The 27359-nt window shown below is 30.8% G+C and overlaps 2 protein-coding genes and 1 long non-coding RNA gene across 6 annotated transcripts in view; 2 read left to right on the top strand and 1 right to left on the bottom strand.

The window, feature by feature from the left end:
* The window catches only part of LOC126739099 (cAMP-dependent protein kinase type I regulatory subunit), an 89702-nt gene that overhangs the window by 4173 nt on the left and 58170 nt on the right, over window positions 1–27359 (bottom strand). For 3 of the 4 annotated variants that reach the window (XM_050444624.1, XM_050444627.1, XM_050444626.1), the window contains exons 2-6: window positions 14165–14320; window positions 9999–10199; window positions 9778–9911; window positions 9525–9697; window positions 3461–3665 (exon numbers count right to left, since the gene is read on the bottom strand). In XM_050444624.1, coding sequence (XP_050300581.1) covers window positions 3461–3665; window positions 9525–9697; window positions 9778–9911; window positions 9999–10199; window positions 14165–14320 — 869 coding nt within the window. Of the gene's footprint in view, window positions 1–3460; window positions 3666–9524; window positions 9698–9777; window positions 9912–9998; window positions 10200–14164; window positions 14321–27078; window positions 27317–27359 lie in introns of those variants that run through there. The other variant, XM_050444625.1, reaches the window with a different exon arrangement.
* Window positions 6706–7211, top strand: LOC126739111 (uncharacterized). Its single transcript, XM_050444642.1, has 2 exons — window positions 6706–7012; window positions 7075–7211. Exons 1-2 carry the CDS (start codon window positions 6772–6774, stop codon window positions 7158–7160), a joined length of 327 nt encoding a protein of 108 aa, XP_050300599.1. The 5' UTR covers window positions 6706–6771; the 3' UTR covers window positions 7161–7211.
* On the top strand, window positions 16210–18704 carry LOC126739117 (uncharacterized). The gene is made up of 3 exons (XR_007661554.1): window positions 16210–18336; window positions 18392–18484; window positions 18543–18704. It is a non-coding gene; the product is annotated as an uncharacterized LOC126739117 (long non-coding RNA).

Below are 27359 nucleotides of genomic sequence, written 5' to 3'. Positions count from 1 at the left end.
GTCGCTCTCCTTACTATTATTATATAGTATCTAAACGGCTATAATATCTATCTATCTATAATATCTAAGGCGCGCCCCGCCTGACGCACCAATTAAAAAAAAAATGCAGGGCTGACACCCAATTATTGTATACGAGCCCCAGAAAGACACATTGATATTTGTCTTCCGAAATTTGGAGCATCTAATCGAACCAAATATGCATCAAGCAGGTGACAGAGGTCCGGCCGCATCAGCATTCAGCCTATTACGTATGCAAAATTTACTCGCGGGAAAGACATTCGAGCTTTTGTCTATCAAAGTCGACCAGCTATTTTATTATGCTGTTGAGGGTTATTGTTTATGGACACGCTTGATCTGGTCGGCCGCAATACATCTTACAGGTTTTTTTAGTGGTTATTTATGAACGACTGTTCGATATTGGCAATTGTATTTTAGTTGTGTTTTTATTTGTCTTAAAATTAATTAATTTTGAAATAATGGATATTATAAGTTGGTATATATAATGTGATTTATAAGTTATAGGTATACCTATGTTGTGTTTTTTTGAAAGTAGTGTTTATTTTTTTCTTTTGTATATCACTAGATAATTTTTCTCTTTGAGTTAATATTTCATGGGCTTTCATTCTCTATTTCATTAAAATGAATAATATTGAATACACATTTTTTTCTAATTAACGATTTTTATTGTTTGTCTACCCGAAAAAAAAATTCACGCTTCGCCACTGTAATAAATGTAGCAAAAAAGCTATTAGAATAAAAGCTATGCGGTTACAGAGGAACTACCTGTGGCCTCTCAGAAACCTAAAGCAAAAAAGGCTGCTGGTATTGACGGTTTTCCGATTGAAATCATCCAAAGGACTTAAAACTCAGTTACTCAAAAGCCACAACTGTTTCGCCCAGCAATTAATAAAATTATACAGGACGCAGTGTTCCCATATAACTGGAAAATCGCGAAACTAATTCTTATCGAAAAGTCGAAGAAAAACCGTATAGACCAAACAAGTTATAGACCTATCAGCCTCAGTAACACAATCGGTAAACTACTGACAACTGATCTTAGGATTTACATAAACCTAAAACTGAGTGTTTTATGAAATTGGGCATTAAAGACGTATTTGGATCCGTGCCTTGTCAACTTAAGATGGCTCCGTACCTAATCCAATTAATCAAGAGCTATTTCTCAAATAGGAAAATTATCCTCGAAACGGAGAACCAGATCGAGAAACTCCAGATGACTTACGGTGTTCCACAGGGTTCTGTCCTCGGACCTACCCGGTGGAACATATCTTACGATAGACTGCTTAAGGTAGAACTACCAGATGGAGTTATTTAGATGGATTATGTGGACGATGTTATTGCGGTGGCAGTGGATGAGATCTGGAAGAAATTGAAGCAAAAACTGATGTCACATTGACCACTATAAACGAGTGGCTGATAAGTAATAAATTAGGTCTTGCAACGGGACAGACAGAACTAGTGATAGTAACAAAATAAAAGAGAGCTCATTAAGAATCTTTGACAAAGATATAAATTCAAAACCGGCCATCGAATATCTAGGAGTGTGAATTCACCAAAAGCTTAGTTTTCAGTCCCATGTTGAGAAAATAGCAGCTCTAGCAAGCCAAACAGCAATGGAACTTAATAAACTCATACCAAACATAGGCATCCTGGAAACAGAAAATCTTGCTGCAACCGTTGCTAGCTCTATGATTCTATATGCTGTTCCCATCTACAGCGATGCTATAAAACTTAAAACAAATAGACAAACAAATCACAAAACAGTTTCACCACTAACCAAAACTTTTTATTTTATTCTCGACACGTGTTTTGCTAACAATGTTATCTTCGGGTCTACCACTAACCAAAATTCTTTATTTTATTCTCGACACGTGTTTTGCTACCGACGTTAGCAAATTCGGGAGAAGAATAAAATCGAGTGAGTTTTTGAGAAACTTGAGTTTTAATCTTCTTCCGAAGATGCTTTGTGATTTGAGTAAACACACTAAAGGTTACAATCATAGGACCAAATAGATAAACTTTTAAAACAATACAAAGACAATGCGCCTTAAAGAAAGAAAAGCAATATACGACACCGGAAAAAACGAAAGAGAAAGTAGAGAAAGGATCATGAAAGTTTGGCAACGCAGCTGAAATGGGAATGACACTGAAAAATTTAGATCTACAAACCGTGTAATTCCTCAAATACAGCCATGGATAAATCATAATCAAGGTGAGGTAAACTTCTATGTAACCCAATTCTTAACAGGACATGACAGTTTCAGAGTTTTCACTTTAGAAACTAGTAAAACCGATACTAACAAATGCATTTATTGGGGAAAAGTAGACACGGCCGAGCATACCGTCTTCCACTGACCGCATTGGAGAGACGAAAGATAGAAGTGCAATCAGAATTTATGTTAGCAAACAACGACAACTGGGACTAGATTAACCTAATGATTTATCAAATTTTAAGTAAAAAAGAATATCTACAAAAGGGGAATTTAAACAAAAGTAAACTCCACCCCATCTAAAGTAATGCTTGTGAAGTTTCACAGAAACACAGACCAGTTACACTCTTAAATTTTACACATCAAATGGGGGATCCTTAGCATTTTTAATTTGTATAAACAGTAAATTCGTGTTCAAATAGTTAAAAATATTTCAATATTTTTTTATTAATATTACGAACATTGAGCAATAGGAAATGCAATTACAAGAAATTTTAAGTGAACACCAGAATTTATTATTAACTTTGTTAAAAAGTGCCGACTTTTAAATAACTCTTATGGATATTTGTCAAGTATGGTAACATTGCCGATCTCTACGAAAAATTGATATATTATTGGATTGTTTTTGCTTTGCAATGATTTAAAAATGACGTCTTTTGGTAAAAAGTTTTTTTTTTGTTTTAGTATACAATATAGTTCATATTTTTTTATTTTATTTTAAAATGTCGAAAATTGTTAAGTCTTAAATTGCCCAAGCAGCCCTTTATTAATAAAATTCTCAAAATTTATCTAAAATCTGTTTACAGACGTAAAAATGTAGAAAAAAGCACGCTTTAAATAGAATATACCACACATTAGCTTCTTACTATATCTTCTCATTTTACCAAATAAGTATGTAAAAACATATTTGAAATTATTAATAACTTAAGCTTTGTACTGAATATGTTATTTAAAAAAAAAAAATCTGTTGATGGTAAGTTTTAATTCAAAAAAAGAATATCCTTGCAAATACTTGCGTAATCTAACAGCACCCTATGCAATTTTTGGATGACTAATCGAACTATAATTTAATCATATAAAATATCATCAACTTTTTAACAACAGAAAAGAATCCTAGAAAGCTCTAATGAAGCAATAGTATTTTTAAAAAAAAATTATCATAAAATGAATAGGTATTTACACAATAACGAATTAAGCGAACCTTCCTTTAATAATATCAATATATTCCTCACCGAGCCCTATCCAGCTTGACGCATTTCAAGGGTCCGCACGCCACAACGGTTGCGGCTCTCGGTCTGTCCAAAAGCAGAGCGATTTCGCCGAAATAATCGCTGGGTCCCAGTCTACCGACTTCTTTTTCGTCTTCGCCTTCTGCCCTTTTTTGTTTTACTATCGCCGTGCCATCCAGTATTATGTAGAAATCATCTCCAGGTTCACCTAGCATTAGATAGTCATTATATTTATCAATGTTACTAACTAACCAAAAAAACTTAAGTTTAAATAGCATAATTAAAATATGAAAATAATAAAGAACTCAATTAAAATACAGTGAACGGCAAAAGTATGGAACAAATTCAATAGAAAATAAACGAAAGCGTATTCGAAAAAAAAAACGTTTTTGGTTGCACATTTTTTGCCAAGAGTATTTTCATTAATTTGACTAATTTCATAACTAATTTTAAATTTTAGATCATCTAAATTGCGCGGTTTCTCTTTATAAACTTTTGTTTTACATACCCCCTATATAGAAATATAGTAATAATAAATATATAATAAATAGAAAAAATCCAGGGATGTCAGATCTGGGGATCTTGCAGGCCATACCGTAGGACCCCTTCTACCAATCCACTATCCGGGAAATACCGCATTCATACAGTAGTGGCCAAAAGTAGATAGACAAAGTATTATTTTCATATAATTGTTTAAAGATTTACCCAAAGGTCCCCTAGATTTTAAATTATTGTTATTTGTAAGGCGGTCTATAAAAAGATACCAATAAATTGCAGTTAAATCTTTTGCTTGCTATCAGATAAAGCAATAATAAAAATATAGCTGGTCAAAAGTAGATAGACAAAAACAATTTTGGAATTATAAAATTTATTTATAAAATAAAATTAGTATAGTATTGCTTCTCTTTAACTCAAGGTGCAACATGCCACGCGGAATTAGATTCTCTCTTGATTTAAGACAACGCATTATTAATGCATATCGCGGGGGTGATCGTCAAATTGATATTGCTCGTAGATTTGATGTTAAAAGAAAAGCTGTTTTGGCAATTATCAAAAGATATGAAAGGACAGGATCATTAGAGCCAAAAAATAAATCTGGTCGACCAAAAAAAATGGACATTAGAGCTGTACGCAAATTAAAACAAATTAGCCAGAATAACCCTTTCATGACTTCTTGCCAAATTCAGATAGAATTACAGGCTCTAGGGATTTGTAATGTGTCCTCAAGGACTGTAATACGAAGGTTGGTAGAAGAGATTCTATTTGCACGTAGGACAGCAAAAAAACCATTGCTTTCAAAAAAGAATCGCTTAGCCCGATTGGAATTTGCCCGTCAACATATACACTGGGCAAAGCATGAATGGAAATGTGTTTGCTGGAGCGACGAATCGAAATTTAATTTGTTTAATTCAGGTGGAATTCAATATGTTAGACGTCCTTCTGGCCAGCATTTGAATCCCAAGTACACAAAACCCACAGTTAGGAGGTGGGTCAGTGATGGTTTGGGGTTGCTTCTCAGGTTATGGAATGGGCCCGTTAAATCGCATAGAGGGCATAATGGCCAGATTTATGTACAGGGATATTCTCAGAGATGTTATGTTGCCCTATGTCGAAGACAATTTACCATTGAGATTCCAATTCCAGCAAGACAATGACCCGGAGCATTCCTCGAAAATTATGAAGCAATTTTTCGAAGAAGAAAAAAATAACAGTTTTAAAATGTCCATCCCAGTCACCCGATCTTAATCCCATCGAAAATTTATGGAAAATTGTAGATCGTGATATTAGGGATACAAACTATTCAAATAAAGGTGAATTATTCGAACGGTATGTTGCCCATAATATAGTTAAATATCTTTATTATAGAATTTTTATTTCCTTTGATTTTTTTAAAAAACCATTTGTCTATCTACTTTTGGCCATTACTGCATATTCGCGTACCGAAGGAGTAAATTGGGGTGACGCACCATCCTGTTGAAATGAACTAGATTTATTTGGCAGATTTGTATTGGGAAAGTTTGTATGGATGATACTTTCCTTTCTTTAATACACGCATAGTTGTTCGTTGGCTAACAACATTATTTTAGGTTACTTCAGAAGACGAAATATGGGGATTATCTTCCACTTCTAATAAAATATTTAATCTTGCATTTTAATTATTTTTTGGACGACCTGGCCTGGAATTTTCTTTTAATTTTACTTACTGTACTTCTTGTAATGGGCCTTTCCGAAAATTTTGCATTAAACAAATTACTAAAATTCTTCTTGAACTCTTTGTTTATCTCCGTATGCAATAAAAATTAAAATTTTAATTCGATGAGTTTTAGTTAAAAGAACCACATTTACTTTAAATACGCACTGACACAAGTCATATTTGACAATTTACTTACCGTGACAATAGCTTTTATATCTTAAGTAATGCTTGTTTTTTTTATTAGATACTTAAACAATTTGTGTGCATTTTTCATATTTTGTATGTTTTCAGAAAAAAAGGATAAAAAAGTGAAATTCGTTTTTTTCTATTTTTTTTAGAGGCTTTCAAATTCATAAAAACGGTAATTTTCAAAACCGCGTATCTTGAAACAGTTGAATAAAAGTATGGCATGTGATACATCAAAATGTTTATAATTTTGTGTAGAATCCAAAAATGTAATCACATGCAGGGTGTTCCAATTAAAATAAGAAAGTTGGTATTGATTACGACTACATGAGACACCCTATATACAAAATTTGTATTGAAAAAAATGCGCAACTAAAAAGCGCCTTTTTTTGAACACGCCCTCATTTATTTTTTATTAAGTTCGTTCCATATTTTTGCCGTTCGCTGTATAATATTAAAAATTCATATGTTTGAGAGAATTCTTAAATATCGATAACATAGATAAAAAAAGATTGAGTGAGTAGGTCTAAAAAATATTTTCTTCTGTAAATATTCGTTATTCTCAATTAGTAAAGAATTTGCTATAAAAATTAAACTAAAAATATCTTTTATTAATAGTTCAACCTGTTTTCGTTTTCGACTTACATGTAAAACCACATATTATGTTTAAAAATACATTTAAAGATAAGTAACTTTATTTTTTTCAGCGCTATTATTACAGTAATTGATTGATAAATCACACATTAGTGACACTTTTCTTTAGTAAATAACACAAAACGCATTAAAAAGCAAACGAAAATTACTTAATTACCATTAAAAAAAAACCTTATCACCTCTAGTACATTATATATAAACCGGATAATACCCCATAGAAATCATTAGAATCCCCAAAACCAAATTGAACGAATAATCCTTATTTGATTGAACTATCAAGATGTTAGTACTCTATTTCTTATTGATCATATTGTCCACAACATGGGGCGATGAGACTACAACTAGAGCGAGACCAATTGGACCGATTATCGCGACCCCTCCTAGTATCCCCGTATCCCCAATTTTTTGCCCACTAATTTGCCGTATACGGGTATGCTCCGATATCGTACCCAAATGTAAAAATGGAACAGTTCTGGGGAGTAGCTCTTATTGCAACTGTTGCAATAACGAATGTGTCATACGTAAGTCATTTTTTTTATAATTTACTTATTTTCTTAATTAATTTAATTTAATTTAATTTTAGCTAAGGGAGGTGAATGCCCATTGGACAACTATAGATGTGCCTACCCCTATTTGTGCCTTAATAATACATGTTCAACGTTACTTTAGGTGAATGGTACCACGTATTTATAAGAAATATACGTAACTTTGAAATGATAATATATATTTATAAAATATTCCTTTAAATTAAGACTGAACAGGGCAGGCATACTGCAAAGCAGAACCAGTGAACAAAACAAGATTTTAGGTACAGAACATAGACAATGACCACTAAATCTAGATACAAAACCTAAATATGCGCTTTGTGTAGAATTTTCATTATAAGGTAAAAATGATAACTCCAAAATAACCCCGATCCTTTACCTCCCTTACTCTTTAGACTATAATTAAATTAAATTGGATTGGGTGACCTAGAAAAAGACATCGTATTACACTAATACATTTAATTCTAAACCATTGAGATTCCACCAACGATAAAAACTCGACAATAAGTACTTCTATAATAACTGACATAGACACATGAATTTTATAGCTTAAGGCAATTTAAGATCATCAACAAATACCAAAAAAGTATAATCTTTAATGAACATTGGAATATCATTAATAAACAGGTTAAAGAGCAACGGACCAAAATGAGATCCATGAAGAACTCTGCATTTGGAGATTAAAAATTTTGAAAACAATCTAAATAATTAAATACATTTCCAAACAAGGATACAATCGCAACATTAGAAGTCCCATCCGAAGATACAATTTGAGTTTAAGTTATAATCCAGCGTTACCTTAGAAAAATGTTATCAATTTTGATGCTCATTTTATTATTCAAATCCGTTTAGTGTTTCAAAATCTTTATACATTTCTTAGTTACTGTGAAAAACCACAAAATTTATTTTTGTTATTAAATTATTATACGGCATTTTATAGTCACATTTACGAGATATTTAGGAACTCAAAAAACGTACCTCGACACAAATGTAAGTGAGGAGAATCAGAGCTAGGAGCCGGATCAAATAAAATATCTCATTAAGTAGTTTTTATCTGAATAAGCACTTTTTAAAATTTGATACAAGTTTTAATAAAGACAAGATTTAAAAAAATATACAAATGTAAGAAAAAAAAGCATGACAAAAGGTAAATTAATAATAAATTGATCCTAATCAATGAGATCGAAATAATACAAAATCTTTATTTATGGTTCTAAAAAGTTCCAAAGAAGCGGCACACGTGGAGATATTTTAGTACCATTTATTATGTACATTTAATCATATTTAAGCTTAATCATTGCCCTCTATCGAAATTCTTTAGGAAATTTGAAGAGACCCAACTAAAGAAGATTTCAATTTTGCGAAGAAATAACAGAACAATCCAAATTATTTTAGAGAAGAATATATACAATTGAGCGAGAAAACTAAGTGACAGTAGCAACCTTAATGGTGTAACTTGAATCACCATTAACCCTTATTGTTAAATTAGAGAGTCATTTGAATATTACAGAATATGAATCTAAATGAAAACGATAAATGTTTAGCAAGATGGAACTTACGTTCTTAATTGGTACATTTTTACACGTTTAATAGAATAGCCGTCTAGATCTCCCGATATAATACCACTTGATTTTGTCACACATTTTTACTTAAATCGACAAAAGAAAACAAATTATTATTATAGCGAATGCAGATCTCTTCTGTAAGTTTTATAAGATTCCAAATGATTGAATATATGTAAATTTGACTATTGAAGGTATCAGAAAAGGGGTGGTTCGTTTTGAGAATTTAAGTTGATAGACGAAGGTCCTACCTAAGAAGTAATATATGCATCCCTTGACAGGTACGGTAGTTTTAAATTGAAAAAAAATCATCTATTATCAAAGATACTGTCAACAATTGCACGCAGTCAAAAGCACAATAAAATCAACATGTTTTTACTGAATTTTAAGTTTACCAAATACGCCTTGAAGAATTTAATTATTTAATTAATATCAACCGGAATAACTTAATATTATAAATGTAATAAGATATGTTCAAACGATTGTCCAACAAATAGTACAATTTTTCCTCCAAAAATAAAACGTTTCTTTTACATATAAAAGGAATGATAGTATGTGTGATTGGGATACAATTTGGCTTTTTTGATAAAAAACCGCGTTTTATTGACCTTTCGATTGTTAAGTAATGACCCCTGCAAAGGATCCATTTTTAATATTTCATGTAATACGAGAAAAATTATGAATGGAACAAGTTCTATTCTTAATTTTAAAGGAATACATGTAAAAAACTATAGCATAAAACGGTTTTAAATTAAATTTCTATGAGCGGAAATTACTTATATTATAATCTATGTCAAAACAAATTCAATTAGACGGATAATTTAATTGAACCCGTAAAACGTAATAAAAGAATCATGGAGTTCTTTCTCTATGATCCTACAAAATCTGTTAATTTCAATTATAATTCTTAATTTTTTTGTTCTTACCCTGTCTAACAATAATTTCCCCATCTTCAAAACTAACTGGCTCTAAAGCATCCGCCACTGTCAACCTTTCCCATTTATCAAGATTCTCAAGGATGGAGACTCTTGAAAGGAATTCTTCATACATTTTTCTTTTCCTTATGGTCGAACCCATCAATATCCTCCTATAGGAATCTCTAAAAATATAAAAACAAAATATTATATTTCGTTACAAAACTTGTATGCATTTAATGACTCCATTAATTATCTTACCTACCTATCTATTCCCCACAGTTTAACGTCTGTCTTAGCCTTGACAGTGGCAGCCCTGGGGGTTCCGTAAATCAGGGCCAATTCGCCAAAACTACCGCCTTCTCCAATGGTGACGACCAGTTCATTGTTAACGTACACCTACACAGATAATATATATATCTACGAATTTTTTTAACTTACACGGCAAAACATATAAGAGCACTTTCAATTTTGTTCCCTTCTTACCTCGACTTCTCCTTGGTCGATCACGTAAAAATTATCTCCCTCGTCTCCTTGTTGGATGATTACCTCCCCAGGCAAGAAAGTGACAGGGAACATGGCGTCGAAGATGTCGGATCTCTCGTTCTCGTCCAAGTGAGAGAAGAGGACGTTCTTAGCGATCGCCTTCGATAACGCGGCCATAGTTTTGTAGTCTTTTGGGACCACCTAACAGGAGAAATTATTGTCAAATTATTTATGTTAAAGACAGGAAAAATATCAAATATGTATCCAATAGGTGCCGTCAATCATAATCATCTATTTTCTTTGATTTAATAATCCAGATCATCTTTATATATTGGATGCATCAGAAAGATTGTTGGATATAGTACAGCAAAAAAGTTTATTTAAAACATATTAATTAAAACGTTTATTTATTTTTAAGAATTCAAAAATTGAGATCAAAGATTTAAATCCAGACCTGTACAGCATAACACCCACAAATAAGTGTATCGAAAGTTGAATATTAGCCCGGTAATTGTTGTTGTAAGTGGAGTATAAAATTGATTGAATTATTGTACAAAGTCCTATTTTTAGGGAAAAATTTAGTTTAAAGATAATTTTTGTTAGTACAGAAATAGTCCATGCTTAGTAGTGGAGTCGTAGATTAAGGTAAAATGCAAATCCTACAGTCTCCTTCCACGTGTTCATTAAACGTAATTCTGTTTTGTAAATCCCGACCTGTTTCGGACACAGCAGTGTCCATCATCAGGGGATAAAAAGGCTATATTCGGTTATAGGTTATATTCGGTTGTGTTAAAAAATAATAGTATTTGTAAATATTGTTACATGACTTTTGCTAACTTATTCTTAAACACGCATTTCGAAAGTTGAAAAATATAATTCTTACAGGTTTTAGACTGTAGATGTGACAAGAATGACGAGAGTTGAGATTTGAGTATCACTTGGGAACCATGAGCTACTAGTATTAAATCGTATATTTTAGCATCTAAAAAGCAGCAAGCTGAAATAACTCTTTTAGATAATATAAGTGAAAACGAAGGGTTATGTACCTAATTCATTTTAATTAGAAACAGAAGTAAATGAAAGGATATTCTTTCTCAAATCCAAAAAAAAACGTCTCCAAAGAAATCTTCTATCCCCTTAGGCATATAATAAATATTTGTATTAGTAATGGCCTTTTCCTAATAATATATTAAAGACATTCGTAATTATTTCACTTCACACAATTAATTTAACGGATCATTTTATCGTCATTTCGCAAAATTTATTATTATTTTCAAAATAATTAAGAAAATGTAATTTCTAATATAGATTTATCGACAGCTTTCGATCCAGTGAATCATGGATGTCTTGCTCAAAAACTAAACATCAAAGGAATTGCAAAAAAAGTAATCGAGTGTTGAGTGTTAGTAAAAGTATCCATCACAAAACAAGTAGCCGAAATGGAGCCTTCGGAAATAAATTAAGACACATCCATTCCTAAAACCAAGTTTATAAAATACCTTGGGATTATGATGGATTAGAATTTAAAATGGAATTAGCAAATAAAATAACTCAAAAAATAAGTGGTATAAAATATTTTTTGTCGATATTATTTTGCGATATGCGAGTATCATAGTTTTTAGAAAGGAGTATTGGACAACTAAATGTTATTCAAAATGGTACTATTAAAATTCTTCAAAAAAAATAAATATGTCTCACAAATTCAGTATTTATATCAACCCTGCAACATCAATTTATAGGCAAAGTCTTATGTTGAGGAGAGAACAACAATACTTCACCAATTCCCAACTAGTGCCTAATGCTGAGAGGAGTGCATTTCTCCTCTCATACGCTTAACTGTAATTAGATGTGACTTAAACTTTATTCGTTTATTGACTGTAAGTTATAATTTTTTTTAAGTAAGCGTATCAGTACTTCAGCTTCACCTTACACGCAGTCAACACGTGGTTGTTCTTTATCCTATCCTTTCCTAGATCTAAAAATAAATTCTTGATACTGCCTTTTAATTTGTTAAGTATATTTTAATTAAAAGCTCACTAATTGGATAATTGAAGTTTCCAAAGAGCTATTCCTATTATCTCATGAAATTTTCCCTTTATAAAAATAAAATCGATATCCATTAAATCTTTCATTAATAAAATTACTCCATAATGTGCAGCGAATATCAAATTAATTATAAAGCTGTAGGCTTTTCTACGCTGTCATTTTGTTCGCTTTTGTAAAGAGCAGAATAGAAAATATAAAATGTAAGGTTGGAAACGAAATTATATTCTCTAAATCAGGTAATTTCACAATCTCATTTGCAAGCAAATCAGGATTCATACGACGTACTAAAAAGGAAATGGCGTCAAATGGCTAAGCTCGTTAGGTTCGAATCGGGGCCTAATCTAAAGTTCAAATGGCTAAATTGAAGGAAAATGGGGATTTCTAATCCATTTTCCTTCAGTGTTTGCTTCTCCATTACCGTTTTCATTATAGGAGAATTTAGAAGCCAAGATCCTTTCACGGAATAATTCCTCTTCGTCACAAACAACCCTTAGTCTATTTTTTCATCGGGTTTTGGGTGTTTTTGTAACGGTAATTTTATTTCAATGCAATGAAAATAAGTAACTCTTATTATCTTTTTTCTGTTATTATGACCTATTGAATTCGCGCCCTTTTTTTGTTTAATTATTGAAATTGCCATTTACTTTAGAAATTTTCCCTTCTCCAGTGTAATTAATCATTGAACTTCAAAACAAGTTTATTAAAAAAATAATCGGTATATTACGCGGATATGTCGGATGTCGCAAGCAGTAAATAATGTTCTGAGATTAATGATGCCACTTTTTGACGCCTAACCGTAAAATCATTTGATTTTTGTAATTTTCCATATTGGTATGAGGTAAAATAATTTGTATGGTATATAATACATTTTTTTAATTAATAAAACTCTGTCTTATTTAAAAAAATCTGCATTAGGAGCATAAATATGATTTTACAAAAAAAAAATAAAAAATCATTCATAGTTCACACATATACTGATTATTTAAGTTATAACATTTAGACAAAACAAAACCTTACAAAACCTTGTTTACTTGTCATTGCTCTTCCTTTTTGTATTTCTTATGTATATCTTCGTATAAAAATAGTAAAAAATATATTTTTACAAATCAGTTTTAATGTAAATAAGGTTTTCATGATAAACTTATAAAACGGGTTTTGATGGTAAATCTCATTCCGATTCAATCTTGAACCAATCCTAAAATTTAACAGCATCGGATTTATATCGAAATCATTTTTTATTTTCGTTCGGACGTTTCAGCAATCAGAGATAAAACATTTTCAAAACTTCAAATGCAATGCTCATAGAAATAGTAAATCGGAATTGTAAAAACGACGATCCTTCATTACATTTTTTCATAAGATTCATCCACTATTTTCAATGTCCACTTTCGAGATAAATTCTTAAAAAAAAAAAATGACGCTAAAATTAAAGACGTTTTCTAATAAACGATTTTTACGCCCGTTTTTACAGGTCTAACGTGTTCTAATAACTTAACATTTATGTTAGTTCAAATCATTGTACTATTATTCGTTTAGAATATTAAAACGTTATTAAGAGTAAATTCCTTCGTTAAAAAAAAAATTGATCCTGTGTTAAAACTTTTTATATCATGCAACTAAACTATTAAAAAAATATATATTATATAAATTTCTTCAATATGCAGTTCAAAACACATGATCTATCCAACAAGAGGCAATGCAATAGAAAGTAAAAAGAACATATTTCATCGATTTCATATTTTTTATATAAAGATGTAAAAAACGTTTAAAAGTTATCCAGAATTCGTGTAATGTGTTTTTTGAATATATTTTTTAATAATGAAAGTTGATAGTACATCAGATAGAATATCATATATGAAATATCATTACAAATCATGAGTAGTGTAGTGGATATTCCAGAAAAACTTGTCTAACCGATATGTCTACAACAATAAAAAGACAGAGCATTAAAATTGAAATTTGATTTATTAAAAGCAAATTTTGTTGGTATTTTTATGTCTTAAAGCCCAAGTCTAGTCTAATCCGTTCTACAAAAACTAGAAAAAATGTTTTTAAAAAGCGCAAAAGTGAATTTGGTAAAAATAAATCATAGTCATCCTAAGTAATGTTAAATTATGAACCTTTTTAACATAACTGGTGGCATCTTCCTCAGTAACAGGTTCCGCGGATATGCCTCCTCTCCTTCTAACAGGCCCTTGCGCTTGCGCGGGCAGTGGCGAAAGGTCCTCGGTATCTTCTGGCGACTGCGCCTGGTTCTTGGCATCTAATGCTTGTTCCTACAACAATAAAAAAAATTATTTAAAATGCGATATTTATACCTATGAGATAAAGGTATTTACAACTGACTATTCCTTCCACTTAGCTAAAGAGCTTTTGATATTTAAAGCTTTGAAACAGAAATATCTGAAAGTATATTAAATTGAACAAGGCAACAGGTTTTATAAATTATTTGAGCGCATAATTACATGTCAGCTTTTTTAGACGACGTTGTTTACTGCGGTATTTATGGATTCTATTTATAAATTTGCGGAAGAAATTTTAATGGAACGCCGATATACATCATGGAGAACACGTCTGGCACGGAATTCATAATCAACAACTAATATAATAGGAAAATTGTAATTTTATTGGTTCATTAAGGAAAGGTAATTTGCTACTTTATGACCGGTTTTAAGAAATAATAGTTTTTAGAATGGGAAAGAGAAGCAATAACTTTTTCTAATTCGAAATTTAATTATGCGTTAAATCATCAGGAATAGAAGCTTAGATTAACTGAAAATTATAGTTAGTTAAAATTTTGAAAAAATAAATGTAATTTTCTAGAAGTTAGAAATAAGTTGACAACATGGTATTCAGTAACAAAACAAAGGTAAAAACACAAAGTCACGGTCTCATCAAATCCATATAATTTTTTAAATGCTACACGTGTTTCGCTCCTATCGGAGCATCATCAGGGATAGGAGCGAAACACGTGTAGCATTTAAAAAATTATATGGATTTGATGAGACCGTGACTTTGTGTTTTTACCTTTGTTTTGTTTTCGTTTGGTCTCTTGGGGAAAAAATGGATGATACGTTTCTATATGGTATTCAGTATACTGACAGTTATTATTTCTCGACGTTGCCCACATGATTGAACAAGAAATTTATTTAATTTATTAAAATTTTATGTGAAGGTTAATTTAATTTATGAAACAATTAGTATTACGAGCAAAGCGTTATATAGTACAGATCTGTGTAGTGTGCAAAACAGTAGATCTTTTGACCCAGATTTATATTATTTTATTTACAGGTAAGTTCGTTTAGGTTACATATATGGGGTCAGTTAGATACATATGGAGTGGGTTAGTTCAGTGTCATGGTGTAATATACAGAAAAAAGTCTAAAATGTATTTCAATAGTTGTGAAAACTGTAAACCATATAAAACAATAAAGTACGCGAAAAAAGCAAAAATCTAAGCTTATTTGACCTTAAAATTTATTTTAATAAAGGAAGTTCACAGCATAGAAGTAATTATTTTTTAGAAATTGTAGATATTTTTACAATTGCGTCAAATATTTAAGAATGGACTTCTGTCATTCAAGTGTCAAGCCCTGCCGACATGATAAAATGAAAAATTGGAATTGATTTCTTTATATATTAATTAACATTGCATATAATTCCATACATATTCGATTGGTTAAGTTAATTAGTTTTATTTGGTTACCAGTAACATCAAGTTTTTAGGGTGACCTAATGCTGGAAAAAAAACAAAACGAAAGTTATCTATATAGACTATTGAAGAATTACGATGTTTCGTTTTTGGGATTGTTGCCCAATTAGTTTATCAACTTTTTCTTTTTCCTCGTAGCTAATATGACATTTTTACAGTAAATTTGTAAGTGGTGCCTTCTATGTTAACGCTTACTTTCCAACGCTATATCATACTTTTAGTTGTAATAATACAGTCTTGCATAAGTTTACTTTACTGAAGCTTCTCAAGTAAAAAATAAAAAAATATATTATTCTCATTTTCTGGATTTTTTAAAACTTTAGTAAATAATATTTATAGATTTAAAACCTCGTATACAAAATTATCAAATAAGGGTAAAAAATATTAAGGAAATAATCCGAAAAAGACGAAAGAAACAGAAACACTAAATTTACTATAGTCATCCTAATTTATTCTTGCTACAGATAAATAAAACATTTAAAAGCTGATATTAAAGAGAGTGACCATTTTGGTTGTTTAGAAACGTTTCATAATATTTTTCTTTTTGTTGGCCCTGAAGTAGTCATATTTAAAGATCTCTCTTTTGCCTTTTACTCTTGAGGAAGTATGGTGACATTATGTCTTAATTGCTCGGATCATATTTAGCCATCCTTATCTGTCTTGAGATGTAAGACAGATAAGGATTCCTGCAGACCCTGACCAATGATTTCTTTAGTTTGATCCACCCAGAGCATCGAAGACCTTCTTCTAGGTTATTTACCATTAAGTTTACATTTAAAGATAATTTAAATTGATTGATTTAAAGATATACCGTTAAATAATTTGATATTATTTAGTTGTGATCCCCTATCTAGGAGGAACATTTATTAAGGGTAGGTAAATACAATGTATCAACATATCTCTTGAGTCGAAATTAAGGCAGTTAAGATGCTATGTTTTTCTGTTTTATTGTATGAAGTAGAATTCTGGACACTCACAGAAGCCACAACTAAAAATCTAGAAGCATTTGAGATGTGCTTGTAAAGAAGTATGCTCAGAATATCATGGACAGCGCACAAGAAGTGCTAAGAAGAATGAAAAAATGTACACCATTGAAACAAGAAAACTAGAATACCTGGGACATGTTATAATAAATAAAGACGGATACTGCCTAGTGCAAACTATAATACAAGGAAAGGTATTGGGAAGAGGGCCGAAAGAAGTAGAACATCACCTGGAAAAGCTCAGTACAACTGTCTCGAGCTGTTATAAAAAAAGTTATAATTGCAAGTATTTGAACAATGAATAGAGAAGAAGAAGGTACAATGTCACGAAAAATAGATTTATTATTATATAGAATTTCTGTTAATTTATCCTTTAAAACTCTCATCTCCATCTTGAACTCCATTGTTCTTGACATGATTAATAAAACGCAAGCAAGTTTTTTGAATACGATTGTTATCAGTGCATAATAACTAAATCACAAACTGACTGAACAAAATAAGTCCTAGTCGTCCAAGGATTTTTTAAAATAATTTGATATATTTTTAAGGCATAAATTTGAATCTTAAATAGTTTGAGCAATAACTTGAAATTCAAGTGTTATACATCGTTGAAAGGGTAATAAATAAAGGCAAAGGAACTACTTAAAACTATATTTAATTTGTAAATACCAGATTTATTACAACTAAACAAATAGAAGAATAGATATAGGAACAAAAAATTGACCGCTTGAATGCTGTTTTTAATATAATTCATTTTATATTTTATTCAGTCAGTATTAAAGAATATTGTAGAATAATCATGCCTCGGAAATATGCTGAATACTATCTAAACTGGCACGAGTGGAAGCTACCAGGGAAATTTCTCATCAATTTTACTAAAAGCCGCATTCAGCAGGAAACAAAACGACGATTTAGCAGGGACAGTCTGACGCGAATTAAAGGCCCTTTTGTCCTTTGGCCGCATTCATGTCGGTTATCTCCGTATAACCGGTTTGATGGTCTCGTGTTTTCATTTCAAAGGGATGGTTTACTAGATATATCATCACGCAATTAGCTAAGAAAAATATATTTAAGATAACTTTTTACATAAAAATTCATGTAATACATTTTTCACCACCAGTTGCCTCCGTAAAATCGTAATTGGGTCAGTAATCAATATGAAAACATTTTTGTTGTCTGTCTATGCTTGCGCTAAACATATAAAATAGACTAAAGTTACAGAAAAAAACGGCAACGGTTGTCACATAAATTCGCGTTTTAGTGGAGTTAAGTAAACAGGCCTTTAAATGTTAAAAGCTGGCATTTAAACGGCGCCTGACGTCAACGGGTTCATATAACTAGTTCTAATGTATAATAAAAAAAGTAAAAAATTGAAGGTAATTTGGATAAAAGTATTTTCTTATACAATAGGTTCTATACAGACTTAAAAAAAATTATAATTACAATTTTATCCTTATCAACATTCAAAACAATAGTAGGTATAATGGATTTTTTTTAAATATTGGATATTTCAATTCTCGATCTGATGACCGCTAATTAGGAGAAACGTGTCATCTTAATTAGAAATAAATTCAATTGTCTTTATTTTTTATAAAAAGTAAGTAATGCATCGGATTCTAATAATATTTGGTATTTAAAGATTAATATTTTAGTTAATAACGATATACGATGCAGTTACCATCTCACGTTTTACCCGTTCCATATCACAAGTGTTCTTGAATGTGTGTTATTGTACTTAAAATAAGGTATATTTTTGTTAAATTATTGTCTAACCATAGCTGCATGTTTTAATCTTTATTTTAGGTCTGATGATGCCGTAAGGCCAAACCCGTAACCTAACGAATGGACGCTACATTTGTGAGGCTTGGACTTGAGTTTATTTTCCTCCTCGTTACATATTATTAAAGTCTCTTTGAGAATAATGGATGAAATTTTTTGAATTAATTAGAAATAAAGAAATTCTGATACCAACCTGTAGTTTTTTCCAATTTTTTATTACCTTTTTTCGAAATAGGTGCTATACAGCTTGAATAAGGGAAAATATACGTCTTGATTTTATAATTTCTTTAATTCCAATTCTAATTAAGATGACCCCTATCTCCTAGGCATTAAGCATCATCAGATATAAAAAGGGAAATAACCTAAAGTAAATAAAAAACATTAAAATTTGATCCTTATCAACTTTAAAAACGGCAGTATGTATACAGTATACGTAGATTTTTTTATAATATAACGATTTGTGTATTTTAAATCTCGATCTGACGATGCCTAATTAAGCGAGACATGTCATCTTTATTAGAATTAATGAAATTCTGAGATCGTTTATTAACTTTCCGACAATTTTGGCAAAATATTATTACAATTTCGAGGGCCACGTCCATATAAAGGAAAAACTTTGTTGCTAAATTGCTAGTTGTCAAATTCCGAAAGTACCACTATGAAGCAGGGAAAAACTGAAAATGGAACTGTGCAATTTAAATGAAGTTAATAAATTCAGGAAAAATAAAAAGCATTTTGGAAAATTGTCCGAAAATCGTCAGCATTTGGAACCACAGAAATGTTTCTTATATTTACTGAAATACCTGACGTATAAAAATTGCTTTATGAGGCAACTCTCTCCACATCTTTAGATTCCAACCTAACCTTATTTTACACGAGATTCGATTACGCCAAAATCAATTAAATTACACTTTTAATATTGATAAAGACACTATAGGACGAGATCATTTGGGTTTTGTAAAACATTGTTTGTTTTAGGAAATAGCTTTTAGCTAACAACTAACGTCACGTGAGAATAACATTTGGATAAACACTAATTTGTTAGTACATTTCTACGCCTCTAAACGGGTGTTAAAAATCCATGGAGATCTTAGAACTGTAAAATACAAAGCAGGGAAAGTAAGACGAAGTTGCAAGAGATAACTTGCAAAAGAACTTGAAAATAAAAATAGAAATTTAAAAATTGTCGGATTGGTTGCCTAAATATTCCTGCGTTTATCCAAAGAGTGATTTAGTGTGTAAACATACTAAATGTGTCATTAATTTCCAAAGAATGTTCTTCCTTAAAACCTGATATAATAAACAGGTCATACTGCTCTCCTCTATTCACGCAGTCCTTAAAACAAATAGGTAAACAGTGTAGTTACATGTAACAGAGGTTGAATATAGAAGTCACGTTACACAGCGAAAAGTATATTATTTAAAAAGCAATAAAAATTGTTAAGAAGAAGGTATGTTTATCGCAGATCTTTTCAGATATTAGCCTTAAAACCAACAGGCGATCCATGACTATAGAATTAGTTGTATCTAATTACATTTCGATATTCGGATTACGAAGATGTTTTTGGGGAATTAATCCAGATACTTGGTTATTTTTCTCTATTATGCCCTGAAAAAAGCAAAGTAGAGATCAATTTCAGGATTTCAGTTGATTGTTGGCAATACATGAGATGCTGCCATAGTCTCATACAAGAGTTTTAGGCCAAATGAATTTTTCGTTGATATTTTGTCTGTATTTTAGAGAAAGATTGTGTTATTGATAAGAAAGAATATTCATATCAATAACAATGTGTAAAACATTATATCCAAATTAAAACTTCCGGAGAAATTTTATATAACAGTACCCATATTTTTAATACGATTAAATTATAAAAATAGGTGGTTTTCATTTAAAAAAAGTCACTTTACACAATTCCTAGGAAAATTTAATAATTATTGTATGGTCTGCAACATCATTTTTGACATAAAAACTTAAATATGTCAAAAACGGATAGAATATAGATATAGTACATTATACACAAAAACATATTCAGTTTCTAATGTAGAATCCAAAAATGCCTTAATATATAGGGTGTTCCATTTGAAATAACGAAGTTGACATTTACTTCGGGTCTAATCGAAAGTACCGCCAAATTTTCAAATTTTTCCTAACTATAGATTTCACACAATCGATCTATGCGGGTGCTGGAAATCCACCTTGTATATTGCCACAATTTATTTTCCGTGAGTTTAATGCATCTGAATTTTGCTTTGTAATTTAAAATAAATAAATTGTATATTATTATCCACAAAAACTATTTGTGTTCGCTATTCTGACCTGATTTTTTCGTAACCACAGTGAAAAAAATGAATTTGCTCTATTTTTTCCTATATTATTTAGTTAAAAACATTCACTTTTATTCGAAAACCCTTTAAATATGTACTTCAAAAACTTTTCTTATTTTTCTGCTTTTAGCTTGTGATCTAGGTTAAGTTCCTTTTCAAAGGATCTCATCGTAACAATATCCAATGTGCATAAGATGCATCTAACACAAGAAAGTAAGTAAGATGAAAAATATGTTAAAGCACGTTCTATTGTCAGCAAAATGACAGGAAAAAGGAAAATTTGTTTAAGGACAGCTGCGTTTCAGTGTGAGGTAAAATATTATGGAGCATTTTGATTAATTCGGGAAAAATATAGACAGGTGACTGCGAAAATATCCTGCGCGCTGTTTTAAAAATACACATACATATATCGTGCATTCAAATTTATCATATTCTGTGAATATTTTAACATCATATAGCTCATCGGGAATTAATAATACAGTAAATTCCAGGGCTTACCACTAATTAAATTCCTGCATAATTTATACAACAATTAGCGGCAGCTTTTACCAGCATAAAACAAAGAAGTAAACGGTTTTGAAAACAAACACTAAACTGGTTTATTTTACTAACTGATCAATTTGTTGGCGTCGTTCCAACCCCTTGCATTTTCAATCAAGATCCAGCAAACTTATTGTGTAATTTATCGCGCAAAATAATGTGAATATCCGTGCTGCATTATTCCCTCATCGCGCTCCAATTACACTTGTGACCTTTTGAAAAATGTCCCTAAAAAATGTGAAAGGGTAAATGCCAAATAATTTTTGTTGCTGTGTAAAAATTATATTTTATAGGTGTCTTGTATAAAATACGCACACGCGACCCTTTTACTGTATTATATTTTTATTCTATAAAAAAGCAATACCTTTAGAAAATATGGAATATAAAAAGTCTTGGGAAGGAATTGGAAATGAAATATGGGAGGCATAATACAATTTTCCAATCAAGCAGCTCTGACAAGGAGTGTCGGAAGAAAATTGAATGATAAATTGATGGCAGGTTAGGCACATAAGGGTGTGTTGTGTACACGCGTGTACTGCCCTATAAAATATCAAATTGTTAAGGGAATATTTATTTTATCAGGTCAAGAAAAATAAGAAAAGATAGATCTATAAGGTAATCCAATATAAAGTGGGATCATATAATTTGGAAAAAAAGGTGTATTACAGGCAAACTTTATAAATAATAAATCTTTATACATGAAAAAACTACACGGTATTTTCAAGTAGAGTTCTTCCAAAAAGTCTTAATATTTAACAATAGAATCTTTTATTTCTTTCCGTTATAACCCAATTCTTAGTCGTCGACATTAATATGTCGACCCAACTAAATAAATATATTAGGACCTTTTCTCAGAATCTACAAGGTGTGTAAAAAAAATTCTTACAGAAGTGTTTTTGTTTTAAGCGAGTTTTTCAATCATTTGAGTTTCATCAATAGAGAGAAAAAAAAGTGCTACACCGACTTTAACACCAGAATTGGAAACACCCCGTATATTTTTATATTTTTAGGTTCCTTGGGAGAAATAAAGGTAACTTTCATAAGAACTACCGAATTTTATGTAGTTTAGACAGAAATTAAGGTTTGGTATTTTTTTTAGCAAATTTATGTCCTCGGCATAGAGCGTTTTGTAATGCTGGTAATTAAGACTTTTTAATAAAGTTCCTACGACGACTTAAGAAGACTACCTCCTATTGATTAATATTGATCCGGTATTTTACATTTATACAGGGTGTCTCAGGTCATAATTTTATTTTATATTTTATATAATTTTCAATTTGCATTATTTCATTTTTTTACCCTGTTTTTTGTATACTATTTTTAAAAAGAGCAAGAAAAGCTATTCATCGATATATATTTTATTGGAGGGATATAATTTTAACTATCTACAATACTATACGCTGCATTGTATTTTATTTGTCTGAGAATTTTTTTACTATTCCAGGCACTATTATTTAATTCGATAAATGGACAGTATAGAAGTATACCAGCGTCTTATTTGGGTCACCTAGATTACGAAAACACCGGGTTATAACAGGATCCGAGCAGAACTAAGAAAATGAGAGCACTTTGAAAATCCTGAAAAAGTCGTTTTCGACGTCCGTTTTTGAGGCCAAAAATGGGCATCAAAAATGCCATATCTCGGCTATCGTAAAAGCTACGACTTTGCGGATAGTCTCGTTTGATTCAGAACGACGAAACTAAGACAAAACCGTTGGAATTTTCCCGATAGCTCCCATAGAAGCCGAGATATCGACCTTCAAAGTCTGGAATTTTTCATTTTTCGGGTATACCCTCCCGTATCGAATTCTTTCACCAAAAATTGATTTTTTTCGAAATCAAACTAAGTATACCAGCGTCTTATTTGGGTCACCTAGATTACGAAAACACCGGGTTATAACAGGATCCGAGCAGAACTAAGGGACTGAGAGCACTTTGAAAATCCTGAAAAAGTCGTTTTCGACGTCCGTTTTTAAGGCCAAAAATGGGCATCAAAAATGCCATATCTCAGCTATTAGAAGAGCTACGACCTTGCGGATGGTCTCGTTGGATTCAGAACGACGAAACTAAGACAAAAAAGAACTAAGACAATTGTATTTTGTATACTATTTTTAAAAAGAGCAAGAAAAGCTATTCATCGATATATATTTTATTGGAGGGATATAATTTCAACTATCTACAATACTATACGCTGCATTGTATTTTATTTGTCTGAGAATTTTTTTACTATTCCAGGCACTTGAGTGCATTTAACCATCTAAGAAAAGGAGGGAGAGAAAGTTCACTTAAACTGCCGCGAAGAATTTTTAATTTTTTTCAAAGACTTAAGTGCATCTAACCATCCGAGAGAGAGAGAGTAAGAGTAACAACTCAGTTGCCTGGAAGAATCTATTATTTAATTCCAGGCACTTGAGGAGTGCATTAGATGACAGAGAGAGAAGAGAGTAATACATTCCAACCCATTTGCTTGAGGTTTTTTTTACTATTTCAGCTAATGTGTATTTAATTCTTTAAGAGTAATAGAGAGAGAGTAAGAAACACCAACTTATCTGTCTGGAAGAGATTTTAATTTTAATTTTTTTGGACTTTCAATCCTTCTAAACGTTCATTTCTTTGAAAAAATCAGTTTAAATTTAGGCAAAGTTTCACCAAACCGTTAAGAAAAGTTCACTTTTCATTAAAAATATATATTTCAAACTGATGGTTTAATTGTGTGCATTTAATTCGCTAAGAGAAAGAGAGAGAGAGAGAGAGAGAGAGAAAGAGAGTAAGAAACTCAACTGCCTAGTAGAATATTTTAATTACGTCCAGGCAGTTGAATTAATTCAATCATTTCACAGTGAAAAAAGAGAGTAACTGACTCAACTGCCTGGACAAATACTTTAATTTCTTCGAGGCAGTTTATTGAATTCAATCATTTTTCAGCGAGCAAAGGGAGTAATTAACTCAACTGCCTGAAAGAATATTTTAATTACTTCCAGGCAGTTAAATTAATACAATCTAGTAAACAAAGAGAGTAACTGACTCAATTGCCTGGACGAATATTTTAATTACATTCAGGCAGTTGAATGAATTCAATCATTTCACAGTGAACAATGAGAGTAACTTACTCAACTGCCTGGACAAATACTTTAATTTCTTCGAAGCAGTCTCAAAGTGATTAAAATCGCATTTTTTGAGCATTTTCCGAAATCACAGAAAGGTATAATTTTCAGCTATGGCTTGAATTATTCCGGATATTTTTTCAAATATATGTTTTTGTTTAATATATTTTCCTAAATGTCATGGTCCCCTTGATGTTATTCAAACAAAGTACCGAAAAAAATATGCGTAATAAATATTATTTCGAAATTAATTTGGTCTTGTCATTTTTTGGGTGATAATATACGTAAATTGCCAATTTCGAACTTACTGTACTATCTGAGAACCTTGTTGAATATAGTACAGATGCAAAACTTAAACGGACGATACTTCAGACAGATTGCTGGGTTGACTATGGGGTTTTGTCTATGTGTAGGGCGTTCTACTACCCTACATACATGAATGTCCAAAAGGTAAAAAGTTGGAACTTAGAAAAATTGGAAATAACAAAAGCCAATAATCCATTTCTCAACTGTGATGTGATTTGCTTGTTTCTTACAGTAGATCTGATGTTAAGCGTACAGGCGAAACTCGTGTAATCGTTTGACCTTATATTTCAATATATTTGGAACTGTGACTTTCGTTTAATTAATGATGATTTAATATTTAATTAATTTAAACGCTAATCTAAGTGTTAATATTTGGTTCATTGAAGAGTTTCACACTGTTACACGAATGGTTTTTATTTAATATTTCGCCAAACATTCAAAATTCATTGAACGTATTTAACCTATAAAAAGTGTTACACATTTTACAGTTAAAATTTTATTTAACGTTTTATTTTGTCTCAGTGTATACTCTCAAAGGATTTCGATCAAACTTTGTTCTAATATGAATAAGAAACATCTAAATGGCACTTAAGATGGTTGAAAACCTTTATAAGTAATAGTATATTCATGAAAAAAATATTAAATACTTAGATATAAAAAAAAATTAGGTGGCTACAACTTTCAAAATTCAAGTTTTTAGTTTAGCGTTTTTTCTCGTGCAGTATTTCTTCAAAAAGTTTAAGACTTTAATAATAAAACGAGATATATCAGCTTTTCATGGTAACTAACTCAAAATAATAGACTTCAAAACCATATTGCACATAAATTCGCCAATTTATGTGCAATAAGGCGCCAATTAAATTTATGTCTATAACAAAAACTTATATTGCTTCCGAAGTGAATTTTTTTTCAAGACGATACATCCAAATTTCGTTTGTTTTTATTTATCGTTGTATGTAAATGTCAGAATTTGATCTATAGTGCAGGATAATCAATAACCTTACCTTGGGATATCAGTCTATAAATTTAAATTTGTTTGTGTTGTTTAAGTAATAATAATGCTAATTTATGAAAAAAATTTAAACTTAACAAGACAAAAATTTAAAAATTTAATTTTTTTGTTGTAACTAAAGGTTACGCGAAAATTTCTTGACACTCTCTGGCCAAACCATATATTCGATCAAATGTAAACCGTCAAACCAAATATTTAACGAATATGCGGCAATTTGAAAAAGACAAAAATGAAATGAGGAAAATCATATAAAATTTGAGCTTGTAAGGACAATTTAATCAGAGATTCAACAGATATAAAAACAAAATGAAAGAGCACATAAACAAAATAAAATTCCTAATAGTATGTGCTATTCTGCTGAATCAATTAGTTTTTTCAATTTTAAATTTGAACTCAACAACAAACGATCTCAAGCGCAATAACAATCAATATTATTTTTTTGTTAAATTTTTTATGAAGATTTATGTAAAGGCATTGAACGCATAAAGCGTATAATTGAATAAAGATTAAAACTTTTGGAAGTAAAATATTTGCAAGCTTTCTTGACTTTCATTTAAAGTGGGTTATACCATTTTGACTCTTCGAACACTAATCGTTTTAAGAAGTTTTACTAAAACTTTTCCGATGTCGACTCCAAAACTAGTAAATGAAATTCAAATAAAACTCCATACTGAAAACTTTTCCAATTTTAAACTGAATCCAAATTCCCCGTATAAAGTTTCTGTTTTCGTCAAATCAAATAGGTATTCTAGCTACTCCCGTTTCGATGAAAACTTATATTTCACTTGGCATTTAATTATAAAGGAATTTGCATTCTATTATTCGCGTCTCTTGCTAAAAAATGATTAGTTCAAAAGGTCATTTGTACTGCATTAGGAAATCTATTATTAGGTTCTCTTTTAAGCGTATAACCTCAGTTCAAACTAATTTACCTCATCCGCCTTAAAAAAAAAAACGAGAAAAACTCGGAAGGAAGTTTTTGCGTATTGAGGTTAATTCGGTGGAAACTTTCATGCTTTGAGTGGGTTTTGAAGAGCTTTTTCATGCCATAAGAGCCTTTTGTATTTTAGCTTTTAGGAGGGAATGAATGAAAGGAGAAAGATATAATTACACACGAAATATTCTGGTGGCTATTCCTTTATTACAGGTACTAAAAAATCTACATAATTTTGAACCCTAAAAGAACTAATCAATACTTTAGCCACCAGAGAAATATGAACTATTGTTTTAACAAAAAAATCAAAGACAAGCGATAGAATAAGTAAGTAATTACCTTGCAAAAATAATAATAATAATTACTATTATTATAGATATATTGTTGTTGTTCGAGGCTTAGTTCATGAAATGCTCTACTCAAAGACATAATACTCCAAACACTGCTAATATTCAACTTTTAACTTTAAAACTACACTTATATCCGATGCAGTCCACGTTTAATAACGATGTATATACGATTTATGTCATTCATTATTCTCAACTGTGCGACACGCAAAAAATAACAAAGCACACAATTAAACGATATAATTATTTGTTCAGAAAATTAACAACTTGCCT

The sequence above is a fragment of the Anthonomus grandis genome, chromosome 8, assembly GCF_022605725.1.
Source record: "Anthonomus grandis grandis chromosome 8, icAntGran1.3, whole genome shotgun sequence".
Taxonomy (NCBI): domain Eukaryota; kingdom Metazoa; phylum Arthropoda; class Insecta; order Coleoptera; family Curculionidae; genus Anthonomus; species Anthonomus grandis.
Note: the sequence above shows the minus strand (reverse complement) of the source record. Positions and strands in the feature narration are given on the sequence as shown.